The sequence below is a fragment of the Folsomia candida genome, unplaced genomic scaffold (assembly GCF_002217175.1).
Source record: "Folsomia candida strain VU population unplaced genomic scaffold, ASM221717v1 Fcan01_Sc001, whole genome shotgun sequence".
Lineage (NCBI taxonomy): Eukaryota > Metazoa > Arthropoda > Collembola > Entomobryomorpha > Isotomidae > Folsomia > Folsomia candida.
In genome coordinates, this window is record NW_019091193.1 from 20,564,130 (window position 1) to 20,580,733 (window position 16,604).

The window sequence follows — 16,604 nt, forward strand, 5'->3', positions numbered from 1 at the left end:
GCAAGTTTTATTTGCATCTCTCTGGTCATGCAATGCAACCCTTTACTGCTTTTGATGTGATGTGATATGCTTATCTCTTTTAACTCACCTCTTGTCTCCTCTTCTGAAGCTTCTGCCTCGTTTTTACTGCCGTAATGCACTACTGTTGAAATGTAATGTGAGTTTTGTTGCTGGTGGTACAATTTCTGGTACAAGTACAACCAAGTTAATTCAATATACATGCATGCATCTTGTTGTATATCCGTATCTGTAACAAAAATTACAGAGCATTTACTTCCACCTCATTTTACTTGAATGCATGTATGTGTGTGGAGTGATGCTACCTTTACTTTACACTTACTACATATACATCTCTGTGCTTGTCCTTTGTAAAATTCGGGCAAAATGTTCCAAGTTTACTCTCGAGCGAGATGATTTTGATTTGAGTAGAGTCGTGGCAATAGCGTAGCGCCGCAAACTCGCCAATGAATATAATATGTCAAGATAAGTTCAGTGAAATGCGAAATTTATATCATGATACTCGGAAACAGCACAAGTCACTTATTTCAGAGCTGTCCTTGTGACATGGAGAGAAAGTGAGAGAGACATGGACAAAGCAAATAAATATGCTACCCAGGATTCGTTTCATGATGTCGCTTCAATGTCGTAAAATGCCAAACCAAAATGAGTCCCCTGCTTGTGATGTATAGGCATTACGGGTCTAATTATTTTTTAAATATTCAAGTTTGCTTAAAATATTTGCAAATTTTATTAATAGACTTTCGTAATTGATAGTCGTGGTTGTCAGTGTCAATTGAACTGCAAAGTAGATTCAACTTTCCACTTTGCCGTGGAGCCAGTGTTGTAACATGGATACGTTACTTGGTTATCTCGGCACTTTATTTCTGCTGGATGTCAATCTATTTAATTTCGCTTAATGCTGGATTCTCCGGCTAGTTTCCAATCCAAAAGTCAGTTAAGCCTTGCAGACAACAGCTTTTTGCTCTTGTGTCGGCAAGCTTTGAGTCTGAGATTATAGTTTTATACACTTTTCGATTATTACGATATGCAGAAGAAAAAATTCCACGTATGTATTTAGTAAGAAAAAAATTTGCAGGTTTCTTTACGTATTTATAAGATCAATTTCCTCATAATGATCATTTTAGAAAGAAATCTGCTGAAAAGCTGTATTACATAAATTCAATTCTATACTGATGAGGAACCGGAGGAGCTGAATGTGTGATAGGCATCGTGAACGGTCAATATAATAAATTTACGTCATTCAAACGTGGATTCTCAATTTCAAAATTTATGACACACAATAAGTTTTATGTGTTTATTATTTCGCTAATGCTTTATATGGATTATAATCTTATGGTTTTGTGGAATTATTCAATGTCCATGCCATTTTCGGATTGCGAATACCGTATTATACGTAGATAATTATTGCAATCGTGGATATGACTCACTATTTATTAAATCCCCTTGGATTTGTACAGGAATTCTACTCTTCATTTCATAATCTACGTTTATGCATACTTACATATATTTCTCATGGGGGAGGGTTTGGTTAAACCTTATCTGGTGGATTTAGATTTTTCGGAAAATCATGTACTTATTATTTGATGTCACATTATACACATTCTGATTCTCAATAACCTCAATTCTTGGGTAAATCATGACTTTGGCAAATTTGCGGCAATTATACAAACTCGTAGCAATATCAATTTGGCACAATTCCCATTCGGATCAATTTTTTGTCAAGGAAATGGTATTTAATAAGCGTTTGGGAAGCTTACTTTCAGGTGGCCTTATTATTACACACACATGGAAACATAATAATGCAGTATTGAAACTATTCAATGACTTGGGAGAAATGTAACTTATTGACCAGATAATTGAACCTCGTGCAAGTTGGTTATCCGACATCCAGACAAGGATTCTTTGAATTGGTTCCACTACGTGATTAAGTGAAGCCTGGATAAATTATGACGAGAATGGGCTTATGAATCTTGGTTTCCTCCAAATATGTACACACGTATGTAAATCATATACTTGAATCCTAGCTAATTTTAAGGATCCTAAATTAACTTGGAAATACATAGTTCAATGCAATAATATGAAAACTATTTAATTGATTTAGGTTTAGATATTAAATTAGCCACATATGAAACATTTTTTATCCACCAACATTTATTCTTTATTTGTAACAAACTACTAATTGGTAATATCGAGTCACCGAGACAATTCGTTTTTTTACTGTACACAAATACCTTCATACACAGACAATAAACCACGTGAAATTAACTAATCAAAAAAATATGCCGTTACTGATTTAAAGCTAAAGTGAGTCAAAGTTACTCTTATATAGAATATTCGAATAATGGTGAACTTTTAAACCTGTTGTAATACATACGAATAGTATTTTATATGAATATTTGAATTGAAATTGTACACATTGATAATATTCTGGCGTCATATATTTATATTATTTGTAGTATGCATTTAAAAGTGAATCGATACAAAAAATAAAAGTTCCTTCCGAAATTACAAATCAGAATACAATATGCGTTTTATGTCATTTAATAACATAGAAATTACTAGCTGAGGAATAACACATTAAACAACAAAATCAATGTAAAAATGTAGATTATGAATTAAGTAGTTACCACAGATAGACAAAAATAATATTTGGTTAGGTGTGTGCATATACGTGTAGTTGGACAGTTAAAGAGTGTTGCTTAATCGGCCAAAGTTCACAAACAACTTGTACAATATCTTAATTCGGTAACGTTGAATACATCACACACAAATAATAGTGAATAAGAATTCAGAAAAATGTATGATTCACAAGAAACTCTAATCTTAAGTATTTCAAAACCAGAAATGTGCTAGCTAACTTTTTTAAATATTTCTAGATTGCTACATATATGAGATTAGCAAGAAAATAAACACCAATAAACTATTTCTTATTCGTCTATATTACATAATGTCCCCTGCAATTTACAAGTAAGGATTACTCGCATCAAATACGTCAGCACCGGCGTTGTACATGTGCATCTGAGAGTAGCCGGAACTCGAAGCATTTCCAGCAGCATAAAGATGATTCTGCTGCTGATGACTCCCAATAGACTCCATCCCGTTCTTTTGAATCGCTTGAATGCGTTTCACCTCATTTAAAACCGAGGTCAGCTTTCCCAAATCGCGTGGTGCGTCATCCATCAACAAATCCTCCAGATCTGCAGCCGTATCAGGACTCAAATATTCAGAGGTTCCTAAGTCAAATCAATTTTAGGTAAGCTGATAAGACCCTTTAAGCGAAATTTTTTCAAACTCTTAACTATACCAGCTTGTGAGATGAGCAAGTCCTTCAAGTACCGCAGTTCAGAGGTCTGCCAAGAAGAAAAATAATTTCAATACAATTTGACACTGCTTACTTTGAAATACTTTGTGCATCTTATCGTTTTTGTTGGTTACCATGGAGTCCACCGTGTTGTGCAGGTGCTCGTTCTGGGCCTGAAAATATATATCTTGTTAGTACAAAGAGTTGAGTTAATGTTTTAACTAGTTTCTGATCGTACTAATAAACATCATATAATAAATCATATAATATTAAAATGTTACCTGAAGTTGTTGGACACGACTTTGCGCCTCACGCGCCTTCATCTTGCTCTTGTCCCGACTCCGCTTCACGGCGACGTTGTTCTTCATCCTCTTTTCCTTGTACTATACAAAAGGGTTCGTGAGTCAATATATAATAAAGACATTCACAAAATATATATATAAATATATTGGGAAATACCTCCATCGAGTGCTTCTCCGGACCTGATGAACCCTTCTTTTTTGACCCCATCCTCCCACCAACGACAAATTAGCCTATCCAAACCAAATAATAAAGCTAAATCAGAATTTTTATGATAAACTACGAAACAACATATAAAAACTTGTCACCGCTCTCTAATATCGAGAATATTCTACTTTAGCAAAAATTTTCTAAATTTTCTGTAAATCGGGCTTCTTCTTTTCATATGAAATCTTACCTGTAGTGCGTGTGTAGCTTGTAATCTTGATGTTGCAATCCTCCGTTTGCTGGTTTCTCCCCTAAAGTATTTACTTCCTAGTTGTAGAAATTTTCACTTCCTTGATTGCGATGGGATGATAATATTCGTGTTGTTGGTTAAACTTGACTGTATGAATGACTATTATGATTTTGTCCGAAGAACTGCCGTGGTACATAAGTAAGTAAGGCTGGAGAAAGGTGGACTGGAGCCAGAGTTGGCTGGTTGGTTTTTGGTTGGCTTGAGATTTCGTCATCTACGATTTCACAATTTCTTCTCGCAGCAGTGGGCTACGTAAGTAAAGTACGACAACGTATAATAATATAACACCACCACTGAAATCTCTCTTTTCGACGATTATGCTATTGTGAACGAGAGGCGTTCACATAGCGTGGCGTGTATTTAGAAAAGGAGGAAGTTGCTGAGGGCACAGAATGTTTCTGCAAAGCTAGGATTTCGAACCAATGAGAATGTGAAGGGACCTTGTTTTACCATTTTACAATATGTCATGTTTAAAAAAACTGTGTCGCCTGAAGTAGAAATATTTATATTAATATTTACAATTTTAGATGAACATTGTTCGAATTTTAAACATCATGTATGCGTTGTTTTTGTTGCTTAAAGGAAGGATTTCTCCAAAACTGATAAAGCCATTTGTGTTCTCTTTTAAAGAAAGGTATCAGTTAAAATACCAAGTCTCCGTAATATTAGGTTTTATATGTCTCATGTTGTATTTACATACATAATAGATAATCCTGGTAATACTGATGTATAATTTGGTTCTAAAGTGCCAATATTTTGGGGACACGGGTACACATACTTTTCACGTGTTCATGACAAATTGTTCCAGAAGGAAATGTGCTAAAAAATGTTTTTGGGCTTTGATTGAACTATCTGGTTTAGTTTAAACGTTTGTGATGGAGACTCCCTTCCGACTCTTTCTCTTTGTCTGCGCCAGTGAGGTGCTGCTCTCACGTTTCCCCTTCAGAACCACGATCGCCAACAACGCCAAAGTCCAACGATAGATTTGTCTGCCAACTTATCGCAGACCTTCAGTTGATTTTCATCAATTTTCTCCAGGCAAGGGATGCCTGTATGCATCCAAATATCACCTTGCCATTCGGCCGATTAAAGCCAGCTAATCATGCAAAGTGACAAATGGCAAACTTTTGCACTTCCAACATTGCTTTTTATTAAGTAACCGTTTTAATCGGGCGTGTCACACTAGTAGTGATCGCAATGCAAAGTTTTATATTTTTTATTACGTTTGCTCATTTTCTTGCTCAGAGTAATTAAGAAAAGTGCAACTTCCGCATTTAAAATGAAGCTCCCAAGTTGTAAGCACTAGTGGATTTTGGAAAATTATAGAAAAATACACACCGAAACTTCTCCTTACGATCTTCCTTTTCTTACAATATTTAAGTTGCTTGGATTGACACATACACACCGATGCGAATTTAATATGTAGTTCCAACATGGTTCTGTATATATCGCTCAAAATTAGCAAAATCGATCCTGTCGAGGATATTTTTGACAAATCCCAATATCATTTGCGAATTGCGATGTTGTATGTTTCCCAGATGTAATATGTATGTATGTACATATGTAGATATGTATTTTTATTTGAAAGGAATGAAGAATGAGTGCAGTTTAGCGACTGGGTTATTGCACCTATTGAAATTAAGACGAAGATCAAGAGCATATATCTTTAAATTATTTAGTGCGATGCACATAAAAATGGTTCAATTTCGTATAGATTTAGTCATTATTCAGTAGTTGGTCGTGGCATGAAGATGGATAAAATCTGTATGCATACTTATTTGACGTTACGCATTTATTAAATCTGACAATATAGACTTGTAAAACCTCCACATGTATGCACATTCGCAATGAAGATTGTTTTTGAGGAATGGCTCTCACTATTTCCATATTTTCAGGTTGAATAGTGAATAAGGAAAACGTTCCCCGTCCTACAGGCAGTGTTTGGATTTTGAATTTTGAGTATTTTAGCAATGCTCTGAAAATATAACTCTTGTCATAAATAGAAGACTTATTGAAAACCATGTACCAATAGATCCTTGTCGTGAATCATTATTGAAGTTGTACGTCCACGCGTTCATTATATTTACATTTGTCTATTTATCCTACCTCTATCCAGCCAAACCACTTCCACGTTAGAGACATGAACACCAATCTACGTCAATCAAAATATATCTGATTGTCTCTTATTTTTAAAAACAATAAGACGTCTGAAGTACACCATTTGCAGAGCACAGATGCGTATTACTACCTCATCGATGACATTTCATCTCACCGTCATTTCAAATTGGTGTAAAATGCTGCAAATCACAAACCAATAAATAAAACCTTTCCTGGAGCCCTGCAATTTTGCACGACTTGAAGATACATTTGGAGAAGATCGAGACATGCAATCTCCGGTTCCCAATTTGCTCTTCTTCTCACATTATCCAAGACCTGATCGATAGAACATTGAAAGAGGTCAAACAGGTGCATGAAAGCACCACAACAACAGAAAAGAGGACAGTCTATTTAAACAGAGGAAAAAAGTAGGAAGAAGTTTGTGTTGATTTGCGGTGATGTAATAATAAAATGGCTTATTGACGTGGTGGCGAACACACACTGCTGATGACTGAGCGAGTTAAAGACCTGTTTTCTGAGCTTGTTTTCTTTTGGTCAGACCCAGCAAACCAAGTCAAGTTGACGACCAGCATTCGAGTTAATTTAATTTGGATAATCATAAGTTGCATTGCATAATGCGCAACAGGTTATGCATCAAATCCCAACATAATTATAATGGAGTGGGAGATCGAGTGTAAGTCGATACGGGCTAATAATCTTTTGCAGAAGCAGGAAGGTAAGTGGGTCACTACTGCAACTCGTTGTAGTACTACTGCTACTGGCGTTACTCTCTAACAATGTAGAAGGGGATGTGTTGTATGCATATTTGTCGTATTATTAATATTACTCACTTCTATTGTCAAGTACCATGGGGTACAAGAACATGAAATTGAAAGTGAAACGCTCTAAAGCTACGCATTATTAATGTCCCCAATATTTTCACATTTAAAAACTTCTTAGCTTTTGGTAGCAGTGTTTACATATATTTAAAACTATATATTTTCTAATATTGCCAATATTTTCAATATTCCAGTTGAAGCACATAAAATCACAAAGTGACAAAAACATTATCTTAACGTATTTGTCATGAAATGAAATATAGTAATCTTTCAAACAAGCTCAAATCTCACAGTTATCTCAAAACCCCCATCATCGTTTTCTTCCCATGAGAATAATGCGTTGCATAACATTATGACATTAATGCGAAATATTATTATTGCATACTTTTTTTACCCGACATGCTGAGCGTGCACAATAGAAATGCATTCATAAAGAGGAAGAGAATTGGTCCGCTCTGTTTCCTTAATTGATGAATACAAGTCCAATTTAAATGGCATATCTCCCACACCACCTCCCAAAGTACACACGCGTGCCATATGCGGCTGCTGATATCCCATCATCTTAGATTGGATCGTATCCTTTTCACTCTTGTTTTTTATGGAAATTTTGCAAAATGAGTACAATACTGATGGTGTAATTAGTCGGACGCACCGTGTTATTCTGATTGTAATAAAATATATCAATTATGTCCTAATGTCTCATCCGTTCGATTTTCGAAATAAAGCATCGGCCTCTTATCCTATTAATCTTATTTTAATTATACTTAATTAAATACATAAATAAATAAAACAAATCCAGATATGCGATCCCAAAATCTGCAATGGGGATAAAATGGAAATACCTACTTTAATTTTATAACTGCCTTGGTATCTTACCATTTCCGACTGATTAAGACGTTCTTATGAACCTATGCCAGTCTATATGCAAATTAAATCATTTTAATAATAGAACTGTGCGGTTTCTCAAACATATTGAAGAAACGAACGGACGCGTTTCACCTATTTCCCGAGAATCTCAATTTCCCCAGCAACCCGTTTCAACGGTTTCCACCCCTAACACAACACCTCCAGGTTGGTTCGTCTCATATTATCGCGAGATTTCATAGACTCGCTCCTGGTCAAATTAAGAAATGAAATCTTAACCTAGACTCCAATAATCGAAATTAGTTCACTAACAGACTTCCACAAATTCATACCCTCTGCGCATATTACATGGATGTAATACAAGTTATACGAATAATGTGTGTCGGGACTCCACTTTTGGCATCCTACCTGCATTTCCTCTTTGCCTTACATGTACAACAACTGCATTATTTTGCACATCCAATCCACCACCAGCGTCAAGCAAAAGTAGTTCACTAACATCATCCTCCTCGTCGTATGACATAACATTAGCACAATGCAGGCCAACGTTAAATAATGTTAAGAGTAAAAGTAAAGTAAATCATTGTTCAATACGTGAGTGAGGCACACACGAATAAGTCAGCAGCACCACTGTCTGATTCCCACACACAACTACCCAACTCACAAGTCTCACATGCATAACCTGATGGCATAAGAGTTTTTAGTGGTGCTTTTGGTGGTGGAGAAGGGGAAAAGGGTTGAAGTTTGATAATTCCACTCCATGCTTTTGTAGCATTGCTCTACCTCCACCCAAATCATTTCCCTTTCGACACCCATAGCGAACGTATCGCGAACAACAACTCCTCCGCAAATTTTCGGTTTAAGTCAACCTAAATATTTTCAAATTATCCTTCACACAAACAAATTGGTCATATTCTGTCAACTCCATAGTGAGCCAGACAGGCACACATATTCCATCTCTGCATAGCCGCAAAGTTGAGACGAGGAAGAAGCTCAGCCAGTAGTTGGCAGTCCGTGGTGCGACTGACAAGAGTGAAACCAAATTGTGTCAAATATAGCAAAAACAAAATTGAACTTGGAATATTTCAAAATTTTGGAAACTGTTACAGCCGAAATAAATATATATTTTTTTCGTCTAAAAGTGTATTAAAAACTGGATTAATAAAAACAAGGAAACCAGTAACGAAACAGACACTAAAGTCGTGAAGCTTAGTTTTTGAGTGAGAAATGTGGGAAATGTGAGACTTTAAGGAAATACGGAAGTAGCATTTATTTCGTGGTCGCTGTACTTAGTTGGTGACTAAAACAAGTAAAATAAAAAGTGACTGCCTCCTCTGCGATTATAATAATGTTGTGGTGAGACAATAGGTTATTTAATCACAACTGCTGCTGCGTTATTCTACAATTATACCGGCTCCACCAAAGAGAAAGAAACTGGGTTAAGCCAAACAACAAAAAATAAAAAAGTGCGACTCTCCAATTAGCCAGACTCACTCGCTCATTCACTCAAACTCACTCTCGTTTTCATTCTAAACAATTGACAATTACATTTGTGTTTGTTTTTGAAATTTCAAACAAGCAACTTATTCACAACAGTCAAGGAAATAATGTAAATGCAATTTTGTTCTTGTGTGATGGATTTTTATTCGACGATTGCAACCAATAACTTATTTCTTCAATACCCATTTTTGTCAACGTAGTTACTCGTAACCATAAAAGTAAAGCAGACATCATCATGTATGACACTGGAATCGAAAACTTGAAGAAGGCAGCTCTCTCTGTCAAAGTGCGATCCTTCCTCTCGAACCAAGGTGAAATTGACCCCTCAGATCTGGACAATCCAGAGTTATCCCTCGACCTTCAAAGCCTTATCGATGATCCCAACTTTGAGGTTAGCGAGGGACTCTTCCCTGAACTTCTTCAAGATAAGGTGTCTGGATCCGCGGCACACACTCAACTCAGTCTGAGGAACCATCTCGTTCACACCCAGTCTCATCACCACCACCCCCACCAACAACAGCAACACAACAATAACCATCACAACAATGGTCAACAGCAGCAACACTTTCGACACAGTGGCGGCAATCCCTTGGCGTACCTCCCACAACCCGTGCATGGAGGGAGTTTCGCCCCGAATTCTGCGAGTTCCAGCCCTTCATCCAGCCCCCACATGAACCACGGAGGAGGAGGAGGCGGAGGAGGTGAGAGTGGAGAAGGCGTTAAATCTGAACCCATGGATAATCATCGACTTGACTTTAATGCCAACACGGTATCATCCTCCTCAGACCCTGGATATTCCTCATACTCCTCATCCAACAATCTCACCTCACCCTCGAGCACGAGTAGCACGAGCAGCTCTGGGGGTGGGGGAGGTGGTGGGGGCAGCTCGTACTCACCAACCTATGGCGGAGGAAACATTCATCAGATGGGTGGGGTTCATCACCACCAGGGTGCGGAACAAGGGCTTACCGTCGGGAAAAATGGGGTAAGTGCAGACAAAAATTGTTTACTTTCGATTAATCAACATGTTCGAAGAGGGCATATTGTGTACATACCAGAGCATACTGTTTCCAAGCGAATCCCACCATTTTACATGCTATCATGATGATCATGATCATTATTATCACGTAGGTCCTCACATTCAACGGAGGACACCCGAGTCAAAAGTTGTTGGGTCATTCTCACGGCCACTCGAACCATCACCACCACCTGAGCAAGAAGCTGAAGAACGTGGACAAGGCGTCGGACGAGTACAAGAGGAGGAGGGAAAGGAACAACATTGCGGTTCGGAAAAGTAGGGAAAAGGCCAAGCTTCGTTCCCGTGAGACGGAGGAAAGGGTCAAAATATTGTGCAAAGAAAATGAGCGTCTGCAGAAAAAGATTGACTTGCTGACGGAAGAGTTGACGTTTCTCAGGTTACAATTCAATATAGTTTATTTAATGATTGGAACGTCTGTAGAAAAATACAAATAACAAATTCATCAACTGTATTATATAATTCATATAAAAAATCACATAATTTAGAGCAACAATCAAGTCAATAGTCAGTCCTGGGTCGAGAACAAAACAGTTACAATTAATTCTTTCTGTTAAGTGAGCCGGACAAAGTATATGGGTCATATTCATAATTTCCACAAACAAGCTTATAATACGATTCGCATCTATTTTTGCATCTATCTGTTGGGAAATTTCCATCAAGAAGGGTGTACCTCTTATCGTCATGGGTGTGCACATAGGTAAAATGGATGTAGGGATCTTGCAGCAAATCGTCATCATCTTCTTCTCCATTCAAACGTCTCAAAACTGTTGCCTCTAGATTTGGTGGTGGGTACCATTCTCTCAGCGTTTGATCGCATACGATTTGTTTATGTTGACTAAATCGCTGGTGGATATTTTCGGCCTCATAAAAAACAGTTAACATTTTATAAATATATGTTCAAAATTAAGTTAGATTTGCATAAAGACTTACTGAATTAGTACTCCCGATATATGTACTCCAGTTTCCATTACGTATGCAGGCCACACAATGTATCATATACACTACGTTGTTAGACTGGCAATTAAATCTTTTGCGGAGGGGCAAATTATGATGCGGTTGTGGTCCCCATTGAATCGAGTTGGGCGTCCCGGAGATATTAGGTCCAGTAACCAAGCAATGCCCCTCTCTGCATCGAAAAGTGCCTGGTCCAGTATACCCTCTCGCTGCATTGCGGTTTACCTCGATGAGCAAATCTGTTTGGGAAGAAAGCCTTAATTTAAAACATATGCTGCATACAACATACAACATATGCTCCTTGGGATGTAATGACCCTGTTATCAGGGGTATCTCATTGTAATAAATTATTATTATATTATTACAAATGTAAAAAAATACCTGGGACAGTTTTTGGATTAGTGGAGTCATTCTTTGTCGTTTTTAAAGGTCCTTCTCCATACACGTCGTCGAATGGTAGAAGCTGTTGAAGTGTCTTCCTTATGATGATGTCGTTCTTGTCATCAACAACTCGAATTTTTTTGATGTCAGACTTTAGCAAATCCCCCAGAAATTTCCGTTTCATATTTCCTGAGCATGTTACTCGAAACTCCTCAGAATTACTTTCCAACCCATCTCTTAATTGTTGGTTCATAAGTGAATCAACAACATATCGTGACCAAGCTAAATAAATATTTATATCAAACACAAAATATTATTAGTAATTAACTTATACATACAACTTGCAAAAAAAAATAATGGAAAAACACTTACGTCTTTCCGGATTTCCAAAGATTGGTAGACCTGTTCTTGTGTTCCATTCCCAAATTTCAGCTAGCTCAGGTATAGGTAAAGGGGGGGAAGCAAGTATTGTAATTCCGAAGTTATCGTAATTTTGTAATTGTTGAAAAATCTGAGCATTATCCATGTTTGCCTAGTTCTGGTTCAGTGTGACAAATTGGGGGAGAAAAGTCGTGTACTAACAGCACAGTGTTTGGGAAAGAACTCAACTCAACGGGATAAGACAAACAATGCATCAGGTTTGTGGCGTGCTTAACCCAAGCCTTCTCTTGACGCGCTCCAAGATCTGTGTTTGGCATTTTTTTTCTGCGTGGCTTGATAAGGATAGTTACTTACAACAAAGCATAATAAAAATTTATTTTAGCCTTTTACCTCGTTGAAGCAGTTTGAGAAATACGCATTGCAGGCTGAAAAGTAGTCCATCATGGCACTATATTTATTATTAAAATCAAATACCGTTTCTCAGATCTTTCTTCTCCAACGTGGGTGCGCTACCAGAACAGCTTGGACGAGAATTCAACAAACACCTCGAGGCGTTCCAGCACCATCACATTCAAAACGGGATTCAGTAAGTGACTGACTTTTACTACTTTTCACCCCGTCGTCATCATCCGAATCAAACCTATTCATGCATAAAATCTCAAAGTACATCCCCATCACCTTTCCTTTTGCATGCTGCATATTCCAATGTTGCCCAGTTTTTGTTTTTAGCAATTTGAGTACTTTATTTTATAACTTTGATACTTTAATTTGCTCGCATATATTAGCTAAGCATTATGCAAAAATGCATGGTTTTTTACCCTTCTATTCTATTTATTTTCATTTTTGCTTGTTTGTCTTGTTTTCAGATTTCCAAGTTTCGCTTCCTTTAAAAGGTGGGTATTTTATTGATGTATATGATTACCAAATTAATTTAGATATGCTTATATACTACAGTTTAAAGTAATGGGTTACATTGTGTGCTTAGCTCATCAATTAATTATCATAGCGCATGATTGATTGCATTTTTGACGTATTTATGAGTCATTTTATTTAGAAGTTATTTAACATAAATAGCCCCAATAATCACAGGTATTAATTGAATTGGTTTGATGCACTATTAAGATGAGTGAGTGAATGAATGAATGTGAGATTTCATTACTCACTCATCAGCAGCATCCATGCACTCATCAAGTCCCCAACAAATCAGTATTGAGGACAAAGGTTGAAAATTAACACAACCCGTTAGCTTTTGTATATGCAAACGTGCAAAGTTAATACAAATATGTCCATCAGCATCCATGATGACTAGAAATATAAACGTCACTCTGCTACTGCATACTACACGTTGGGTTTTAATTGCACCCATTATTTTGAGAATCATGAGTGAGTATCCGTCGTCATCATATTGATAATAATAGCCGTCCGTCCGTTTTGCATAGTCGTCGCCGTCGGATCTATCTGACTTAACAAGTTCGCACTTTGAGATAAAGCGTTTGTTTGCGAATTGTATTATAAAATAAATGTTGACTCAGCAGATAGGCCAATAAATGTCAAGTCCAGACCGGTCCGATAATTACAGGGTGCGTATAGGCATACAATTGAGACGTCAGGTGAGGAGCACTACCGTTGCAAAACGGGGCAACTTAATACTCTTTCTTCTTTAAAGCTATACGGAACACCCGATATCAAATCAACCCGTTCACATACAGACAGGACAACCTTGTATTGTTGGAGTAATCTGAATTTGCAAAGTTCGGTTCAGCATAATAATCATCTCTTTTTGTGTGCATGGCATGGCATTGGCATTGGAATTGATAACACTGCTTGATTTGATAATTTACTTATCAGTTTTATTCTGTTCACTTTATCGAATGATTTATTTACTTTGGCAAATACTGGCTAAATTTTGTGTAGCTTATGAGGTTAATTGATAAGTAAAGACAGAACAAGTGTTGTCTGCTGAACTGTCATGACTTTAATGTTAATTTTAATCAAGCGTACACAATAGCTACACATGCACGTGTATTCACTTCTTGTTTCTATTCTCAACACACACATAATTTAAACACATGCAGAAAGTATTCGCAAATATGTAACTCATAAATTTTGTAATTTTTCAGTATGCAGTGAAAATGCGACGGGACGTGATGCGGATGGCGACCGATACTGATGAAGATTTGAAATTTCGTATATTCCAAATGATCCAACCAACCAACTACCCAACCGTTAATCCAAGTATCTCAACAGCATTCAACGATGTATGCTTATACAACATTAGTAATTATAGTCACTCACATTACCCAATTATTATTATTACATTACAAATACCTAGTGATAACGAGATAGAAATATTTCCTGAAATTTTTCCCAAGTTTGTTGCATCACACATTATTTACAAATTCAATATTTTCTATGACAGTAAAATTTGAAAAACACTGATGCTGGTTTCCAGTAAGACAAATTTTGTAGTCATTTTTTTACTTTAAAGCTTCTCAAGTTATTATTCCGTTTAACTCTCGGGTTCAACATATTATGAATATTTTATAGTTTTGACTTGTGTTCCATCCTCTAAATATTTCACTCATTCATTTCTTTCAACAGTGACGTAGCAGGACATGGCTATTATCATACACATATTATTTTATTATCAACTTATAACTTACATTCACAATGGCTCTTATGCACACGTTTTATCCTTAGTCGTGGTCACTTATTATTACATACCAGAGTCAGTTAGATAGTGTTGAACGAGAATTGCGATTCCCAAAAACGAAGGGTGATGTGTGATTTTGTGTACAAAACAAACTTTTTTTTACATAGACTTAGTAACTCCTCAGTTTACGATTTAATTAGCTAAAAGTAGCCCATTTTTTTCCTTTCGAAATAATTTATGTCTTATTTTTGTGCTCCTATTTGTTCTCTCACGTTAAAAAAACACTAATTTTTATATATCGCTTTACATTAGATTTGCATTTTATTTTTACTTATTTAAACTTGCACAAGTTTATTATTTTTTGTACAGGCATATGTCGTAACGAAGCATGCGTACCAGAGTCAGTAATTTAGTTTACATTGTACAGTTTGTAAATGTTTAAATGTATTAAATATCTGTACAGCAAAAATATACTGATGTAGAATAAAGAGAAGAAGAAGTAAAACTGATGCACTTGAATTCTTGTTGTCTGTAACCCATCCCCTTATAAAATATACCAAAATAATGTAAAATCCGGTAATTGCTAAGGTATTAGATGCGACACTGTACTTTGTTTTTCATGTAAATTCACACCTACCCCACCGCCAAGATATTTGCGTACATAGATAAATCAGAAATCATAACATATCGTGTGAAATGTATACATAATCGAGAAATAGATCGATTATTATACGTACACAAATGAGTTTACTACACGATATTATTACTAGTTAAAGTATTTAGTAGAATGTAGTAAAATTATTCAATACAGCAGCAGGATATTATTAAGTATGAAAACGTTGACGTTAAATAAATCCTCAAATTATTTTAAACCTTTTTTGCGGTTGTGGCTCTCCTGTTTTTACTCACAAGCATGCATTCTTACAAAATTAATCATATTTACATTTTCCACGGCGATTGAAAAAATAAATCATACAAGGAAATGGCTACTGCACGTATATGTATTTTTATACATATCTGCAATGTGGTGGGCTGCCCACCGTGGGCATGTAAGACTTCCTTCCTCTCTTGTTCCTGATTGTTTACGGGCGTCACGATAATAAAAGTTCACATATGCATATAAATATCTGCCATTATATAAAACCTTAAATATCTCCGTCATAAGAAAAAAAATTCGGCATATAAATCTACACTAGCTGGGCTATTGATTGACACACACCTCAAAGCGGAGAACTGGAGATAAATAAATTTCAGGTGTGGGACGAACGGAAAATTTCACTCTGCCCCTTTGCAAACCTTCTGGTATCTGCTTCTGCCTAATTTTATTATCCACCGACGTTATCGTAAATTCGAAGTTCCATAGACCCAAGTTTAAGTAAATAACATTATACAATTTTAAATCAAGACCGTGATTACCGTGGGTTACCCATATTATTACGGCAAACTTCGCTGTTATACGCACTTAAGATTAGTCAGGGTAAAACCAGGTTGAAATTTTCGATCGAATTTAATATTGATACTGAATCAAGATTTTATTCACTATTATTTTGATATAATTTCAGCTCATTACAAGGTACCTTTGTAAAGATAGTTAAAATAATACCATGCATGGACAAACACTCGGACTGTCAACTGTACTTTGGGGTGACATGAGATATCCACTTTCTGCAGACTACTTATTACATATAATTATTTGGCAAGTAATTAAATATCCAATGAGGACGACATATTTTATCGAATTATCTTTCTTGAAAATAGATGAGTTTGACATTTAAACTTTATAGGAAGACTATAAACCTTTGGCTTGTGCTCAGCAA

General features: G+C 36.3%; 2 protein-coding genes across 4 annotated transcripts; one reads left to right on the forward strand and one right to left on the reverse strand.

The window, feature by feature from the left end:
* Window positions 1-2,152: 2,152 nt before the first annotated feature.
* On the reverse strand, window positions 2,153-4,324 carry LOC110853770 (CCAAT/enhancer-binding protein gamma). Its single transcript, XM_022102099.2, has 6 exons — window positions 4,020-4,324; window positions 3,782-3,855; window positions 3,604-3,705; window positions 3,457-3,495; window positions 3,326-3,371; window positions 2,153-3,254 (listed from the first exon to the last, which is right to left on the reverse strand). Exons 2-6 carry the CDS (start codon window positions 3,830-3,832, stop codon window positions 2,983-2,985), a joined length of 510 nt encoding a protein of 169 aa, XP_021957791.1. The 5' UTR covers window positions 3,833-3,855; window positions 4,020-4,324; the 3' UTR covers window positions 2,153-2,982.
* Window positions 4,325-8,603: 4,279 nt separating this feature from the next.
* On the forward strand, window positions 8,604-15,659 carry LOC110855294 (CCAAT/enhancer-binding protein). Of its 3 annotated transcripts, XM_022103738.2 has the most exons (6): window positions 8,626-10,080; window positions 10,165-10,364; window positions 10,511-10,794; window positions 12,619-12,720; window positions 13,001-13,027; window positions 14,255-15,659. In XM_022103738.2, the coding sequence occupies exons 1-6, from the start codon at window positions 9,615-9,617 to the stop codon at window positions 14,262-14,264; spliced, it is 1,089 nt and encodes a 362-aa protein (XP_021959430.1). In that variant the 5' UTR covers window positions 8,626-9,614; the 3' UTR covers window positions 14,265-15,659. The 3 variants fall into 3 exon arrangements, with proteins under 3 accessions (XP_021959423.1, XP_021959430.1, XP_021959411.1); XM_022103719.2 differs by having other exon boundaries at window positions 8,627-10,364; XM_022103731.2 differs by lacking the exon at window positions 13,001-13,027 and having other exon boundaries at window positions 8,604-10,364.
* The last annotated feature ends 945 nt before the right edge of the window (window positions 15,660-16,604 follow it).

Bases quoted from the DNA above. Each gene is read 5' to 3' on its own strand.
- LOC110853770 (XM_022102099.2), bottom strand. From the start codon at position 3,832: ATGGGGTCAAAAAAGAAGGGTTCATCAGGTCCGGAGAAGCACTCGATG. The intron at 3,372-3,456 runs GTAACCAACAAA...TCTTCTTGGCAG, and splicing joins ACAACACGGTGGACTCCATG to ACCTCTGAACTGCGGTACTT. The intron at 3,255-3,325 runs GTATAGTTAAGA...GATTTGACTTAG, and splicing joins CTTGCTCATCTCACAAGCTG to GAACCTCTGAATATTTGAGT.
- LOC110855294 (XM_022103719.2), top strand. From the start codon at position 9,615: ATGTATGACACTGGAATCGAAAACTTGAAGAAGGCAGCTCTCTCTGTC. The intron at 10,795-12,618 runs GTTACAATTCAA...ACCGTTTCTCAG, and splicing joins GAAGAGTTGACGTTTCTCAG to ATCTTTCTTCTCCAACGTGG. The intron at 12,721-13,000 runs GTAAGTGACTGA...TCTTGTTTTCAG, and splicing joins CACATTCAAAACGGGATTCA to ATTTCCAAGTTTCGCTTCCT.